The sequence below is a fragment of the Anastrepha ludens genome, chromosome 2, assembly GCF_028408465.1.
Source record: "Anastrepha ludens isolate Willacy chromosome 2, idAnaLude1.1, whole genome shotgun sequence".
NCBI classification, from domain to species: Eukaryota; Metazoa; Arthropoda; class Insecta; order Diptera; family Tephritidae; genus Anastrepha; species Anastrepha ludens.
This window is the reverse complement of record NC_071498.1, coordinates 29,258,445-29,275,099: the sequence shown is the minus strand read 5'-3', so window position 1 is coordinate 29,275,099 and position 16,655 is coordinate 29,258,445. Positions and strand designations below refer to the sequence as shown.

The following is a 16,655-nucleotide window of genomic DNA, read 5'->3' as shown; positions in this document are numbered from 1 at the left end:
ACTAGACATCACTGGCGCGAGTGCTGCCAACAATTGTGGAAGTTCCAATTGCGGTTGCTGTGTATTGTCATCAACTTTGTTGTTATTGGTTTAGCTAAACAATTTTATATGGTGATTTGTTTCTAAGTTGCATAAATGTTGTTGTTACTTGCTTTGTAAATATATTAATTATTTTGCTGAGAAAAAGAAAAATATCACATTCGAGTTGTGAATGTTCCCCTGGGCTATTGTTGTCTTAAAATAAATTCAGAAAATTGGCATTATTGGTTTATTTGGATGTTTTGCTGTTTTTGTTGTTATGTTGCTGTTCCAATTACGAGTATTATAATTATTCGATTTCTGTTTAACTTCAACTTCAACGATTTAAGTGTAGTGGTTCCTCTTCATTTTTCTGTTGTTGTCGTTTATTATTATGGCGTAGTTTTTGTGTTTTGTTTCTTTTTTTTTTTTGGTGCTTTGTGCAACTTTTTGATTTTCTTATTTTGAGTTTTATGAATATATATCAATTGAATTTCGAATTTGTTTTGCAGCCGAAATACCATTTTTCCACAATTTATGTAGGTTATGCTAGCGCGGATGAGCGGGGCGTTGAAAGAAAACTAGATTTTTATACGTAAATAATTTAGAAAATAAATGCAAAAATTATTTGAAACTAAGGAATTGATAGTTAATAATAATTCACTAATAATAATAAATTTTCAAAACTAATAAAAATTCAAAAAATATATGAAAGTTTTTAGATAATTCAGAAAATAAATGCGGAACTTGTTTGCAACTAAGGAATTCATAGTTCATAATAATTCACTAATAATAATAAATTTTCAAAAATTATAATAGTTCAAAAAATATATAAAAGTTTTTAAATAATGTAGAAAATAAATGCAAACATTTTTTAAACTAAGGAATTGGTAGTTAATAATAATTCACTAATAATAATAAATTTTCAAAAATAATAAAAATTCAAAAAATATATAAAAGTTTTTAAATAATTCGTAAAATAAATGCGGAACTTATTTGAAACTAAGGAATTCATAGTTAATAATAATTCACTAATAATAATAAATTTTCAAAAATTATAAAAATTCAAAAAATACATAAACGGTTTTAAATAATTTGTAAAATAAATGCAAAAATTATTTATATCTTAGGAATTGATAAATAAATAAACTCAATAATAATACAATAATAATAATTAAAATTCAAAAAATATACAAACATTTTTAAGTTTAGAATTTCCAATTTCTAAGTTTTCAAAGAAACATTAAGCCAAGCAAGCCAAGTTAAAATCAACACGTGAAATATGCAAAAGAGTTCATCAAATTACCGTAATCACGAAATACTCGTAGCAACGCAAAAGTTAGTTAAGTTAATATGCCAGTTAGGCCCCAACCGCATCCGTCACTTAGCGCTTTTGAATTTTGATATTTTTATAATTTTATCTGTTTTTATTATTAAGTTGTTTTTGTTAAATGAAAATTTTTCTGTTTGTACATAATTTCAAAAAAGGATGCTTAATGCTCGATCAGTGCAACGCACAGTCGATAAGAACTAAAATGTAAAAAAAAATTGACTTTTTTCACAAAACTGATTCCGGTTTGAGCGCGCAGCGCAGTTGCTGAATGCACTGCGTCTCACTATTGCTGTTTAAACTGAGAATGGACTGGTTCGTAGTCCCATAACTTTTCTTTTCATAGATATTTGCTTTCTAGTCTTCCCTTTTGATTTATTAGTGGATTTTGTTTTACTTTTGCCAAATAAGTGATAAAAATTCCACACATTTTATCATTTCAATTTCAATTTCATTGTCCGATTGTCCGGAATTGTGTGTGGGTGCGCCAAAGAAGTTCAATTTTGAAACGAATCGCGTTTGCTACTAAAAAAACGCAATTTTTCACTTTTTATTTTATACTTTTTTACTAACGAGACTTTGGTTTATCTATTTATGTGTCAGTTTTTGATTTATAGTTTTTGGTTTGATTTCTTTTTTATTTATTTCTTTTTTTGTTTTCGCTTATCTTTCATGTGATCAGACTTTATGTAACTCAAGATGTTTAACAATAATTGAAATAATTGCAGAATACTTAAGAATTTTATTAAAACTTGCGCATATTTACATTTGTGTGTACAAAATATGTTTCGCATTTTTGTATCGAAATAGTTTCCATTGCCAAAATTTGAGAACTGCAAATAATTGGATTATTTGGTTTGACCCTATTGACAATTCTCAGTTTATATGATATATACGCACTCTGACTACTTTTCCGAAAATGTATGAAATAACTTTGAAACTGTTTGTGTTGCACAATTATCACAGATCGGCGAAGTTTCCCAGTGTTGCTTTTGGTTTTTGGTTTTATCTTATTTATGTGTTTATAATTTGCTTATCAATCATCGTTTTTTTCACTAGTTGCTAACTTTACGGTATTAAATGGTTATTTGTAAGTATGTTGAATGGATATTGAGTGGGATTTCAGGGGTATTGGTGGATGTGGGATGATTTCAGTTTATATAAAAATGTAGCTAATACAATACTGTATCGTTTGTTTTCATACTCTTTAGTCTCCCAATTCTCCTGGTAAAAAAAATTTCCATTCTAGGCCATTTATAATGTTATTATATTCCGATTTTTGTATGTTGTTATTTGTTTAATTGTTTATTTGTTGATTTCTTCATTTTTTATACTTTCTTATTTTATGTCTTCTATTTTTTTTTTTTGTATGTACAAGGTGGCCAATTAGGTAATGAATATATGTAGTTAGTAATCAGTTGTGAGTGTATGTACGAGTAAGTATGTATATTGAATGCTATGTTTGCAGCTATTTTCTTGATATTAAATTGTTTATGTTACTTGTCATATTCGTTAATAGTGGGGCTGCGCAGCCCCTCTGTAGCAGCACTGCACTCACTGCTGTCTGCATATGCGGTAATACGCGGTAGTCGGTAGTCATTGCATGGTTTTGCTATTTGTCTATTTGTAATCAATATAAAAGTACTTTTCTGGTTTAAAGCAACCTGTGTTTGAATTATGTATGGTATGTTGGTATGTATGTAGATCCTATGCGCGGCACTTACGAAAACCTGCTCTCTGCCCACGTGCTTGTGTCTGCTGCCGCTGTTGATTTCTACTTACGCATATGCCGCTGTTCGCTAGGTTTGCCAATATTTGTGGTTAATGAACTTTCAAAACAGTTGCCAACAGAACATTTTTTTGTGGTCCAAAGGCTTCAAATTTGAATTAAGTTTTTTGCTGGCCTAAAAAGTTTAAGTGTTTTTATATAAAATAAAGTGTGGCTATGCCCTACGATTGGTAATGTTGGGTTATACAAAATTTAGTGCCTTGGAGTAAAAATTTGGTATACGCCGCTATTTACGTCTTTCACAAATTTCTTTCTAGTGTAAACTGCACTGCTATGAGAGTGCAGAGTTGAAATGTAGTAAACGCTTCAAATTGTGTCCTTCACACATCTTTTTCTAGTGTAAATTGCACTGCTATGAGAGTGCAGAGTAGAAATTTAGTAAACGCTTCAAATTGTGACCTTCACACATTTCCGCTTAGCATAAACTGCACTGCTATGAATGTGGAGCTTCTCAGAAGATAAATTGGTTTCAAAAACGTCTACTCAATGCAACCAAGTATCAAATTCTTCTTCTTCTCAATTCCTGTCGTCCACAGTGAGACATAGTGCCTCAAGTACCAAATGAGTACCAAAATATTTCTCAAGAAAAGTACCAAGTATTTCTTCTCACGACAATTTAAAGAACCTACGATCGGGAAGCAATATAACTTCGAAATAGTATAAAAAAAACATCAAACATCAACTGACCCACTTTCGCTACAATTACGCGTAAAAGTACTCCACACATTTCGAGTTGCTCCTAAATGATACACTAAAGTTATGGGCTATTGCATTTAAAATTTCACAAACGATTGTTGTTTTTTTTACTTTCTTTTCTGTACTTAACGATTTCGAGTTTGTGATTTATTTGTTTTTAAGAGCTGCAAAATTTTACTTGAAAAACTAAAGCAATTTGTGTGGCTAAAAATGTGCAAAATTCTTAAGTATTTGTACCGTAAAAAGGTTGGTAGCAACTGTAATGTGCATACGCATCTGATGTGGAAATGTCTAGCCAGGTGCTATGCATGGTGAAAAGATTTTTAGAGCTGTGCTCTTTAACATATCATTATGCGGCGCTGTGCAAATTTCACAGAGTCAGCTGATGGGCTGACGTCACTTGAAATGTGTTTACAAAAAGAAACTGAGATTGCGATGGAGTTATACAATGATAATCAACACATTTTTCACTCATGTCGCTTCGTTGCCGTGTGAACAGCGAGTGATTGATTGCGTGTGTGAATGTGTGTGAAATGATCGTGCAGAAGTCGGCTGCCGATACTCCGAAGTCATGTGGCAGCCGTAGTTCCCCTCACAATTTTCTTTTTCGCTATAGTTAAAGAGCGCACCTGGTAAATCTATCATCCTTGGGTGCTATTGGCTAGAGATCGAAACTCATATACATGCATATGTATGATTGTTGGCATGTATGTATGTTGGTATATGTTGGTGTGTAGGTATCTGCATACATCGGCAATACGAGTATCTTAATTCGTTTTGTAGCGGATAGTTGTTGATTTTTCTGTGTAGTCTGCATGATGCCAATGTTAACCGAACTCCGCTGCCAATATATGATATCAGGCGAAGTGTTCCGAATACTAGAAAATTCACCACAGCTTCTTGCTCTGTGGTGGTGGTGGTTTAAGCAATGCATTGAGAAAAATGTGTACTCACGTAGAGAATTTCAAAACAAAATAGTGAAACCAAAATAAATAGAAAATAGCCAAATTTTTTGTTGTTGTATTTATTGTATTTGTTTTCTTGTTTTCTTGTATTGTTTTATATATTTTGTTTGTTTTTGTTGTATATTTAGTTTTGTTTTTCGTAATTAACTTATAAAGTAAGCATAATTTAGTTAAGTAACTTAATGTTTTAGGTTTTATGTATGTATGTATTCATGTATGTATATATGTACGCATATAGAGTGTTACTGTATATAGTGGTATAGTTAGTATGCAAGTAAATATATTTTAATAAAAATGGGTATGTACGCATGAAATGTTGCGAGCGGATAATTTGGCTGAACTGCGAAAGCCTCCTAAGCCGCAATTCGCTCAACTTCTGTATATATGTACATATATGTATATATTTGTGTATGTGTGTGTACCCATTTTTGTACTGGTTTAGGTTAGGTTTAATGCGTTTGACAACTTTCTAGTTGAACTTCTATTTCGCAACGAAAATGAATTCTGTAATTTATGTATTTTTGTTTTTTCAAATTTTCGTTCATATTTTGAAAATTTCAATTCGTGACTTGTTTTTCAAAACATTAAACTTCGTAAAACGTATTTTAAAGTAAACTAATTCAACAACTTAAAGTAGTACCGTGAATTAAAGTAAATGAAAATTCACCAAGAAATTTGTGTACATATTTTACGGTAATGATATCTTGCTATAATTGCAGTAATTTTGAATTTAGGAATTTTCGATAATTTTGTCATGTTTTCAAATTATATCTTACATAAATTTTGCCTAAAGTTTTATCCAAACATTCTATGAACTATATATTGTTTTATTTTTTTTTTTGTCTCCCTAACGTTTATTGTTAAAATGCCTTAAAATTTCCTAAACGCTTTCGTTATTAATAGTTTTTTTTAACATAGTGTTTTCCAAATTTTAATTAACTATTTTCTTACAAAGGAATTTTGTATAAGCGCCCAGGAGCTGCAATCCGGAATAACTCCGCAAGACGCTTACATTGGTTTGTTCCGAAACAATAATGGGTGCTCCTCGAATTTATCACAAAATCAGTTACATTTGTAGTAAATTTTTTTTTAATACATTTTTTAAGCCAAATATTTTTTTAATTTTTTTTGTTTTTAATTTATCAATTTAGTAAAGGCATTAACAATTAACGAATGAGATTCGATTTTTGTCACTGCAACGGAATACAAAAAAAAAAAAAACAAAAACAGAAAAAAAAACTCACATCTACAAATTTCGGAATGCAACTTAACATAGAAATGAAATCACAAAAAATCATAAACATTCTTGTTGTTTCTCATGGTTCAATCAGTTGGTTGTATACGTAACTAATCATCAAATTTCCGCATACTTTTTAAATTAGCGTTTGACTCGTTCATATTTGGGGGCTTCCAAATGCTTTTGCAAAGTTTTGCAAAAATCTAAAATTCTAATAAGTAAAGACAAATTAAGTAATCTGACGCACGGGTGCAAAAGTGTGTGTACTTTGCAAAATGTACTACCAAATACGTATGTGTGTATGTATGTGTAATTCAAAAAATTCCGCGCCTTCACTTGCAGGCTGAGTCGCTGCGTGTGTCTGTAGTCAGTTTTTGCCATCGAGCTTTCTGTGTTGTGTTTGTGAGAATTCGGCGATTTTACAATATTTGTGTGCATTGATTTGGTGAAAAGAAAGAAATAAAGAAATTAAAGAAAAGAAGTAAAGATCCAGCGGCGGCGTTGGATGAGTCATGACATCGGAATGGATACAAACGCTCCGGCTTTGAAAGTATTCGATGCGGTACCAGCAGGTGGTAGCAGAGGAAGAGGAAGACCTCCTCTGTGTTGGAAAGATCAGCTGGGAAAGGACTTGCCTTCACTTGGTGTCTCCAACTGGCGTCGGTTAGCACGAGAAAGAAATTACATTTCCCACGACAGTCGGTTCTACGTAACCGGAACGACCTGGATTTTATCAGGCCAAGGACTGTCGCTCCAGCATCATTCCTCGTATATGCACAAGGAATGTTTATGCTGCTACAACAACAACAAAAACAAGAAAGAAATTACTGACGCGCTTTGTTGAACTCGGCCTAAATCGCGTAAGCGGTTATCACGCCAATCAAGAAGAAGAATTCAGTGAAAATTAGTGCTTTAAAGCCATGCGCTCAGTATTTTCAAAGCGAAGTTGCTTAATTTTCAATTTCAAATTATAATATTTGGAAAAGTATCAGTAATGCACTTTAGTTTTTTCCACAGTGTTTGCAGTTAGGCAAAAGTAGCTAAAATAAAAAGTGCTTATTTGGCAATTCGCTTGAATGTATTGGTTGGAAATTTTCATTAAGAGTAAGTCCCGATTTACGCACAGAGACATCTGGAAGGGAGATACTGGAAATTCTCTTTTGATGTTTCATTCGTGGTCACACGTACAAAATCGTTTTCGGCAACATCAGTTGTTTTTGCGTTTGTTTTTTTTTGTTTTTTGTTTATTTTTTTAAGTTTGACAACACGAATAAAAAGCACAAAGCGGAAAACAAAAGCTTCTCTTGAAAAAAATGTTTTCCTTTTAAAGGTTTCCCTGTGTGAATAGGGACTAATAGAAAAAATTTTCATTACAGCAAGCAAATAACTAACACATTTAAATCACTTCACACACAAATTGTCAAATAAGCATTGTTGTCAATGGCTGGCTCTCTGTGCACGCTGTGGTTTTTTCTTTTCTCTTCTTCTCTCTTTCTTTTTTCTCTTTTACTCTTTTTGAAGGCTTCTACTTCTAGAACTCACATTATTAAGTTTTTGGAAATTGCGCTTTAAAAAATACACCCGAAAAGGCCATTTAGAAAGTTTGCTTGCATGTTATGAGTTTGCAGTTTTTTCTTGAATAACGGTCTTGTCACACCAAAATTTATGCATTGCTTGAAAGGGAAAATAAAGTTTCTGAAAATTGTGTTTGGCATTTATTTTGTCATCGCCAAAAACCACCAGATATGCCTCTGAACCCACTTTTTTCCCCCAAGTGTTAGTGCCATTTATAAGACGCTGAGAATTTGTGTTGTTTGGTTTTTTTGTGTTTGTTGTAAGTGTTTGAAATAAATAAAAAGCCATGTAAGTTGAATTTATATTATATATTTGGCTTAATTGAATAAATAATACTTTATACAATGTGTTGATTGTTAAATTAAAGGCAAGTGTTCGAAAACTTAATTTTATAAGAAAATATTTTTTTAAATAATTATTTACATCTTAAACAATTAAAAATATTACGAATAAATGAAGACGTGTATTAAATTTAAAACTAACTACATACATATAAGAAAAAAAGACTAGTGTAACGTGTAATTTGGGTTGTCATACTACCTAGAAGTACTTAGAGCTTGGTGATGGTGACGGTTAGCTTAGGTTTCGGTGCGTGTGGGAGTTTGCAAACAAAGTCATTTCAAAGCATCAACTGCACTTTTATGTAATACAAGAGAAAAAATGAGCACAAAAATGGCAACACACGAAATTTTGCATGCATTTTCTTAGCGAATTGAAAGGCTTTTCCAAAAAAATTTATTATTAAAAAATAATATGCAAATTATAGCTCAAAAAGGAACGCTTAAAAAGCACTTCAAAAAAATTTCCTTTTTTTCGAAATAATATGCAAATTATGCTCATAACAGAATGCTTAGAAAGCACTTCTACAAAATTTATCGTAAAAGCGCCGAAGTTTAGGTTTTTCTAGCGTCTCAAGGAAGCGTGTTTTTGTTTTTTGTTAACAAGCTTGTATGTGTGTGTAATTCTAACCTGATATGTGTAGCCTAACTTAGAATTTGAAGAAACGAGAATATTCCATATTCATGAGAATAACCACAATTTTTCAAAGAAGGTGTTAGAAACGAATGACCAAGAGTAGCCTTTTTTCTGGGAGCTCGAAATGAAATATATTTTAGGGACACTGCTAAAAACAGAAATATTTTTTGACATAGCTTTTTAGCATGAATGTACAAGGTGGCGCAAAATTAATCATCCTGTCGGAAGATTTATCATTTTTGCAAATAGCGTCGTACGTCAATCATATAGCACCCTAAATACAAAAGGGGCACAACTCAAAATTTTCCACACTCGAGCTTGACTTGTTTACAGTAGCACGGAAAACAAACTATGTGACATATGACGCTGAAATTTGCCATGTAAGCTTATAACAGTCCTACCAAAAAACAAAAAATTTATTTTTGCCATATGTCATCCGCGGACCGTTTTATTGATAACGTCTCGTTCATATTTGAACAGAAGTATATTTTGAGTTGTGACCCTTTTGTATTTAGGGTGCGATATTTGACACTTGTGAACTAGACAGCTATTTGGTGTATAAAAACAATCAAGCGGACAAGCTATGGATCGCGTAAAGGTCAAAGTAAAGATTTACGTCACTTTTTTATATTTATTAAAAAGTTGTTGTATTAAAAACAATTCATTGAATGATTAATTTTGCGCCAGCTCGTACATACTTCCGTTCCAAGCTGAAATGCGCATATTGAAAATTTACCACTTTCAAACTGTTGTTTTCTTATTTAGTAAAAAAGTTATTCAAAAACAAAAAAGTGGATGATTAGTTTTGCGCCAGCTCGTACATACTTCCGTTCCAAGCTGAAATACGCATATAGAAAATTTACCACTTCCAAAATCTTGTTTTTTGATTTAGTAAAAAAGTTATTAAAAACAAAAAGGTGGATGATTAATTTTGCGCCAACTCGTACATACTTCCGTTCCAAGCTGAAATGCGCATATAGAAAATTTACCACTTTCAAAATCTTGTTTTTTGATTTAGTAAAAAAGTTATTCAAAAACAAAATGGTGGATGATTAATTTTGCGCCATCTCGTACATATTTCAGTTTCACGCTAAAATGCGCCTATTCAAAATTCATTGCTCTTTTAAAGTATTTCTTATGTAAGCACATTTCAATTTTAGCTCTCTTGATACTCATTTTCTACGCAGTCGTAACGGGCTACTTTACTTTGTTCCAAGCAAGAAAAAAAAACAAAAAAACAAAAGAGATCTGCACAAATAGGAGTCGTTCTCAAAAAGCGACCCTGCAATTTCCAACCATGCATGTCAGTTTCATGCTTATGTGTTTATGGGCGTTTGTGTGTCTGTATGGGTTTGTGTTTGTAAACTGAGTTCTATTAAATAGTTTTGTCAAATTATTGTTAATGCAGTTGTAGAGTTCTTAGATGTTTTTTAAATATTTTTAAATTCATAGTCTTATTGTATGTTTGTATTAAACTTCATATATATATACATATGCATGTAGAGCATGTTCAACGTACAGTTATCTCTACGCATGGTTGTGCTTTTAGAACTGTTCTCTGACCTCTCTTTTCTAGCAGTTGCAGTTTACACTCTCGGGTATGAGTGCGAATTTATTTCTGGGTTTTTCTTTTGATTTTCATTTACACTTCTATTTATTTGTGAATCCAAAGGCCCACAATTTCCGATTTTCATCACATAAGGCAGTTGTTGCTATGTATAAAACGTGTATGTGCATATGGTTAGTTGTATGTATGTGTGAGTGATTTAGTTTTGAGAGACACGTTGCTTCTGCTATTGCTAGAGTCGTAGTGCCATCCACCGAAAGAATGCGAGTGTGTCATGCACGATTAGTGTTATGAATATTTCGTAATAAAATAAAGCTGGATATGTTTTTTTTTTTTTTTTTGGTGCTCGTCTTTTTGAAATAATTTGTAAAATACCCACAATCGTTTAACAAGTAGGACCTTATCGTTTGCTCTTTGAAACTTTTTTTTTTTCGTATTTCGTATTTCGTATGTGTTTTTTTTTGGTTTTTTTGTGAACGCAATGCGCGTTGTGCAAGTGAATTTATGAGTCAAAGATATATAAATATTTGCGAAGTTAAGGATTTGCCTGTAGCATCAAAATTACCTTTTGGGCAACAAATCATCTTTTTTGTATTGTCGAAATGTTTTTGTCATATACGTCGTATTTTTGGTTTTCGTCAGAAATTTTATATATAAATTTTTCATATATGTATGCAACTCTTTTGAATCACACACATCTTTCGAATATTATTTTGGTTGGCTGGAAAACCTGGCATGAGTCCCAAGCCTTACCAAAAATATGTTTTCAAATGTGAATCTAAATATGTATGTGTACTTGTGTCACAATCCGAAGTGTTTTTTGCTGTCGTTTTTCGTTATTGTGTTTTGTCTCGATTCTAAATTTTGTCTTGTTAAAATTTCTCTCAATGATTGTTTTGTACATTTTTGGCTGCAAGCCTTCTAACTTCTGCTATTTTTCAAAATTCTGCGATGTCTAAAAGGCTCTACCTATTTTACATCCGAATTAAAAAAAAGTTGTAAATCATAAGGGCCAGGAATTAATACAAGTGGCTTCAACTTAATTTATGCTCGCCAAATTTTGTTGGTATGTTTCGTTTAGGGCTGCGCTGGCTAAATTCGCTACTTCGGTTGTTGGTGTAGCTGTTGTTGTTGTAGCTATAACTGCGGTTTTTGTTAATGCTGCCGCCATCGGTGCTGATGCTGCATGCCTTGTTAATGATGTTGCTGCTGCTGTTGGTGTTGTTCCTGCTGTTATAACTTTCGAAGATTTACTTGATTTAGATTTGCGTTTCAAATTTGTACGAAGCATGTGAATAACGCGATTGCGTTCACTTTCCTCTTATTCTAATTGTTCCAAAAAGTTGGGTGACTTAAAATATTCGGGCACTGGATCGTCCATACGGGAGATGACCTTATATATTGCTTTCTTCCACGATTGTTCGGTATCCTTGCCGCCTTGGATGGCGCGATAGAATTCGCGCAACGTTTGTTCGACAACAAAGCGGAAATTTTGTGGTACCTAGCAAAAAAACAAAAACGAAAAAGAAAAATCGAGACATGAAGAAATTGAATAAAAGTTCCAAGTATTTTTAAATAATTAAAATTATGCCAATATGAAAATGTATGCGTGTCAGGGTGGGCCATATAGTGTTTGATTTTTGAACAAATGACATGTCAAATGTGTTCATAATTTACTTAAAGGTTTGACATTTACGAAATGGGACGCTATACGCTTGAACAAAATTGGGAAATATTGAAAAAATATTTCCAAAGTGGTGAGTCTTCTTCTTCTTTTCTGATTTTCACATCGGTGGCTACGTCAATAAGCAAAATTGTCGGATTTGGGGCTCAGAAAATCCACACGTTACTGTAGAGAACGTTACTGCATGCACAACGAGCCACTGTTTGGTGAGGTTTTTGGTCTGGCGGCATCATCGGGCCATTTTTTTTCGAAAATGAGCGAGGAGCCGCGGTTACAGTAAATGGCGAGCGTTACCGTGACATGCTCAACGAGTTGTTTCCAAAAATTGAAGAGGATGACATGGACGACATTTGGTTTCAACAGGACGGTGCAACTTGTCACACTGCCAAAGTGGCCGCCTCGGAGCTGTGATTTAAGCCCGTTGGACTATTTTTTGTGGGGAGCCGTTAAGGAGAAATGCTATGCGAACCATCCAGAGACGAGTGATGCTTTAAAACACGAAATCGAAGTTGCCATTCATGAAATTGGAGCCCAAACAATCGAAAATGTGCTTAAAAATTGGGTTGATCGAATGGCCTACTTTTCATTCATAAATGACAATGTTCAATCTTCAAAATAAAAAAAAAGTTTGAAAAAATATTGATTAGTTTTTTTTTTATAGCCGATTCAAAAAGCAAATTTTACATGGCCCACCCTATATATACATACATACATATATTTAAATATATACCTCAATGTGGTTATTGCGATTGTAATGCAGATTCAGAACACGATAAAGCTCACTGTCACCGCCAACATGTAGCTCATCGGCGCACTTAACGCCTTCGGTAACCGCCTGACGCGCGTACTTCTCCATTTGGATGTAGTAGAATTCTCTGTAAGTAATGGAAAATATTAGTATGGTCAGTAAAACCTAGTTAAAGTAAACGCTATGGGATAAAATTTCAATCTACGGTGCACATCACACATACATATGCATCTATATGGTCAAGTCGATTATTGGCAGGCAGTGCGCATATGAAAATGTAATTTATTACCAGAATATACAGATGAAGAATTTTGCTCAAATTTAGCGCTTTGCAGAGACTTGGTTAGAAATGGCATTTTCCACCACAGCTTTGGCACCCATAGCTTAGCAGAATTTTCGGTTCTTAATTTTTTGTAAATGTACAAAATACGCAAAGAGAAAGCAAAATATTCTCTTTGCTCGTTTTGTACACTTAAAAAAAAAAAAGAACCGAACGAAAATTCTGCTAAGCTGTGGTGAAAAATGCCATTTCTAACCGCAAAACTAATAATCCCTTAACAAAGTTTGTAGAGTGTCAGTTTGGTGCTTCGAGAGAGTGCTCTACTTCTCAATTACCTACTGAGCACAAAGTAACACCTGTTGGCAAGAGTTATTCTCCGTTTTATCTATAAGCTGATATCATTTCTGTTGTTAATGCTGGTCCCAACATAGACAAAGTCCTTCACAACTTCGAATTGTTGGTTGTCCACACTGACATATCGTCCAAGAACACTCTTTGTGTGTTGACAGCAGGTACTTTGTTGCGTTTATAGTGGCAAAAACTATATAATTTTTATATCACTCTAGTGTTGCTGTACCGGGTGTTTTTTCAAGCGTTTGAGTAATGAAAATTATAAATGTACATACATACATATAATTAGCGCTTACACCCTTCGCTTGGGTATTTAATCGAGCTCTCGCTCCTATTTGTGGTGTGCGTCTTGATGTTTTTCCACAAATTAAGGGACCTGCAGTCTTAAGCCGATTCCGAACGGCAGTTGGTTTTTATGAGAAGTTTTTTCGTGGCAGAAATACACTCGGATCCTTGCCATGGACTGCCGGGGGCGATCGCTATTAGAAAAAACTTGTTCCATCATTTTGTGTTTCATGCACGGAGATTTGCACCTATGCACTTCTGAATGGTAGTCACGCACCAATCTATTCGGCTATGGCGGCCGCCTTAAAATGACAATACAGAAATATTGTTGAAATGAATTTTTAATTTTATTATAATCTGGTAGAAAATTTCTTGGCATTTCTTTTTTTAATATGATATCCGTCTTATATCGGTCATGGCAATGAGTTACGGGGTCCATTCGATTAGTAATTTTTGACTTGAGCCCAATCAGCAAACGAAGTCCATTTCCTTGGAATGCTTGCACGAGCTGCATTTTATGGGTACGTAAGCCAAGATGTTTGCGTCAAATTTTCCACGTACTCGAAGGACAAAGGCCAAGAGGTTGAGAATGACAACGAAACGACATTTCGGCGCTATGAACTTCGCGAACAGTTTTAAATGTCAACACAGTTTGTAATTCTCAGCTGTCCAACCAAATTTATCGATATCGATAGTTCTCATGCAGCCAAAAACGCAGCCGATACAAGGTGGCACAAAATTAGTCATGCTATATTATTTTTGCATAACTTTATCATTAAAACAAAAAATTAGATTGAGCGATGGACATCTTTATTCTGACCTTTACGCGCTTCATGGCTTGTCTGTTTGTTCAACGCAGCTGCATAGTTCACAAGTGTCAAATAAGAGTGACGTACGACGCCATTTGCAGGAACTATAAATCTTCCGATTATCATCAGGCAGCGTGACAGCATGGGGTGAGCTTTAGCTTTACTCAAAATTTTCTATCAATTTTTTGCTGTTCTTTCCAGTTGTTTACGTGCATCGTTTCCGGGTCAATGACTTGGTCTAGCCAGTGCACTTTAAGGCGTCCTGGTGCTGTCGAAACTAGCGGATTATAGTTAGTAAATCTTCCAATAGGGTGATTTATTTTTCGCCACCCTGTATTTACTAGTAAAGTGTAAAATATTGTGCCACGCAATTTCATAGGTTAGGAAAATCGCTATACTGAAAAACGTTTGCAATAACTATTTGGAAGGCTCCTCATCAATCGCAGTGGAACTAAAAAAGGCGGCATAGCCTGCTCGGAGCGAAAAGTAAAGACGTGAAACAAGATTCTATTACTCCCGCAAACCAGGGTCGCATCCTGGAGAACGCTTTGAAAAGTACCCTACTCTAAAAAAATATAAAATTTAAATCGCATGGTTATGCTATTACCCTGTATATAATTATTTGTGTATACTTAGGCGAATCTATTAAAGAAGGTATCGGTAAATCAGTTGATTTGTTGTTTTTTTTTCTTTCGCCGTTTCGTCAGCACAAAATGAAAAAAGGCGAATCCAATTTTTGTTCTCTACTTTGCCGTGGCAATCAAACGCACAAAACATTGTTGTTGGTCCAGTGCCACCACCTCTAATGAATGCGCCTTGATGTATACCATATATAAATACATTTGAAATTTTGCTAATTTTCACTGAAACGAACATATTTTTTTCCGTACTTGATTTAGCAAAGTTTAGTGTACAGTTTCTCTTGGTATGAAAAATGGCTTGGATTCGGTGGAAGTAAACTTGAAAAACTTGCGGATCGTAAAGGGCTAAGTGAGATCTCTTGCGTACATAGCAGCACGACACTCGCCAATACGCCCACTGTAATCAACTACATTGAGAATTTTAATTTTTGTCAAGGAATACCTAAATTGCTATGAATATCCAATCCTGTTATATGATGCATTTATCAATTGCACAGAATCGGACTGTGATTATAAAATAGTACAGGCGTTCTGCGACTTTTGTGTATGGAGCGATATGGCAGTTAGCTGTAAAATTCTACAACTTACGAGTGGGGAACTTTTGCCTTAAATAATTATCTGTGTAGGTGTGCGCTTCGAACGACACCGACACGTATAAATGAGCGATAACTACTGCTGACTACTTTTAGGGGCAAGCGGGGAATTATAAGTTCATCAACTGCTGTATTTAGCAGTAGTTATTCGCTGGCAAAGTATTTCCATTGTGGCATTCATTTTTCTCTTTCTCCTTCTCTTTCCCCTTCTCTTTCTCTGTCTCCTTCTCTTTCTCACACTCGACTCGTCGGATGTTCCTATTTTAGAGCATCTGCGACCGCTTAAAATAAAAATTCTTTCGCAACGACAACTGCGACAGCTTGGCCGCATCTCATCCCCGTATTATTCTTGCTGAAATTGAATGCAATAGCCTCAGATGCAATCATAGCAACAGCAACAATTTAGCCATCGTCGCCTCCGGGGAACTTCAGCGAACAGTCGTCGCAAAGCTGGTTTTAATTTGACATCGAAGCTGTCAGCAGCATTGTGCGACATACAACAACAGCATTACCCACAAGCGCAACGATTGCTACTTGCCGATGCGCGATTTTGATATTTATTGTTTGGAAAAGTTGGCGCTATCAGATGCCAAACCAAACCCCATTCCATGCGGCGCATGCTGCAGTGTTTTCATATTCATTACAGCTGCAATAATTTGTTGTTGCCATCATAATGAAAGAAGAGCGAGAGCTTTGGGAAATCTTGAAATTAGCGCGATTATCAAACGAGTCAACACTGTAACAACAGAACAAAAGGTTGCAAAAGACCAGGCAACAAGAAAGGCGGAACGACGTTGCCTGCGAACAAGTCGGAATTGTTGTGAAATGTTGACAATTATAGGAGACACATTGCACACAATGGAGATGTCAATAAGCCGCGCAGCGCGCAACAAAAATGCTGGGTCCGACGTCACGTGACAACGGACTACGCTTTCGCGCGTGACATTGTGGTGTGTGACGTTTGTGGTGGAGCAAACGTAAATAAATATCACTTAAAAGCATTTGTGGCGATAATAACAAGTGGCAGAGAGAGAGAGTTACGCGACCGCATAGCTAGGGGATGAAAACCCGAAATTGGAAAAAGTACAATCAACGCATGCCGAACGCTTTCG

General features: G+C 34.5%; 1 protein-coding gene across 3 annotated transcripts in view; it reads right to left on the bottom strand.

The window, feature by feature from the left end:
• Nucleotides 1–9,605: 9,605 nt before the first annotated feature.
• Nucleotides 9,606–16,655, bottom strand: part of LOC128867312 (homeobox protein prospero) — a 44,536-nt gene continuing 37,486 nt past the window's right edge. For all 3 annotated transcript variants that reach the window (XM_054108430.1, XM_054108438.1, XM_054108446.1), the window contains 2 exons: nt 12,567–12,711; nt 9,606–11,653 (listed from right to left, as the gene is read on the bottom strand). In XM_054108430.1, the coding sequence (XP_053964405.1) occupies nt 11,474–11,653; nt 12,567–12,711 (325 nt within the window). In that variant the 3' untranslated portion in view covers nt 9,606–11,473. The remainder of the gene's footprint in view (nt 11,654–12,566; nt 12,712–16,655) is intronic.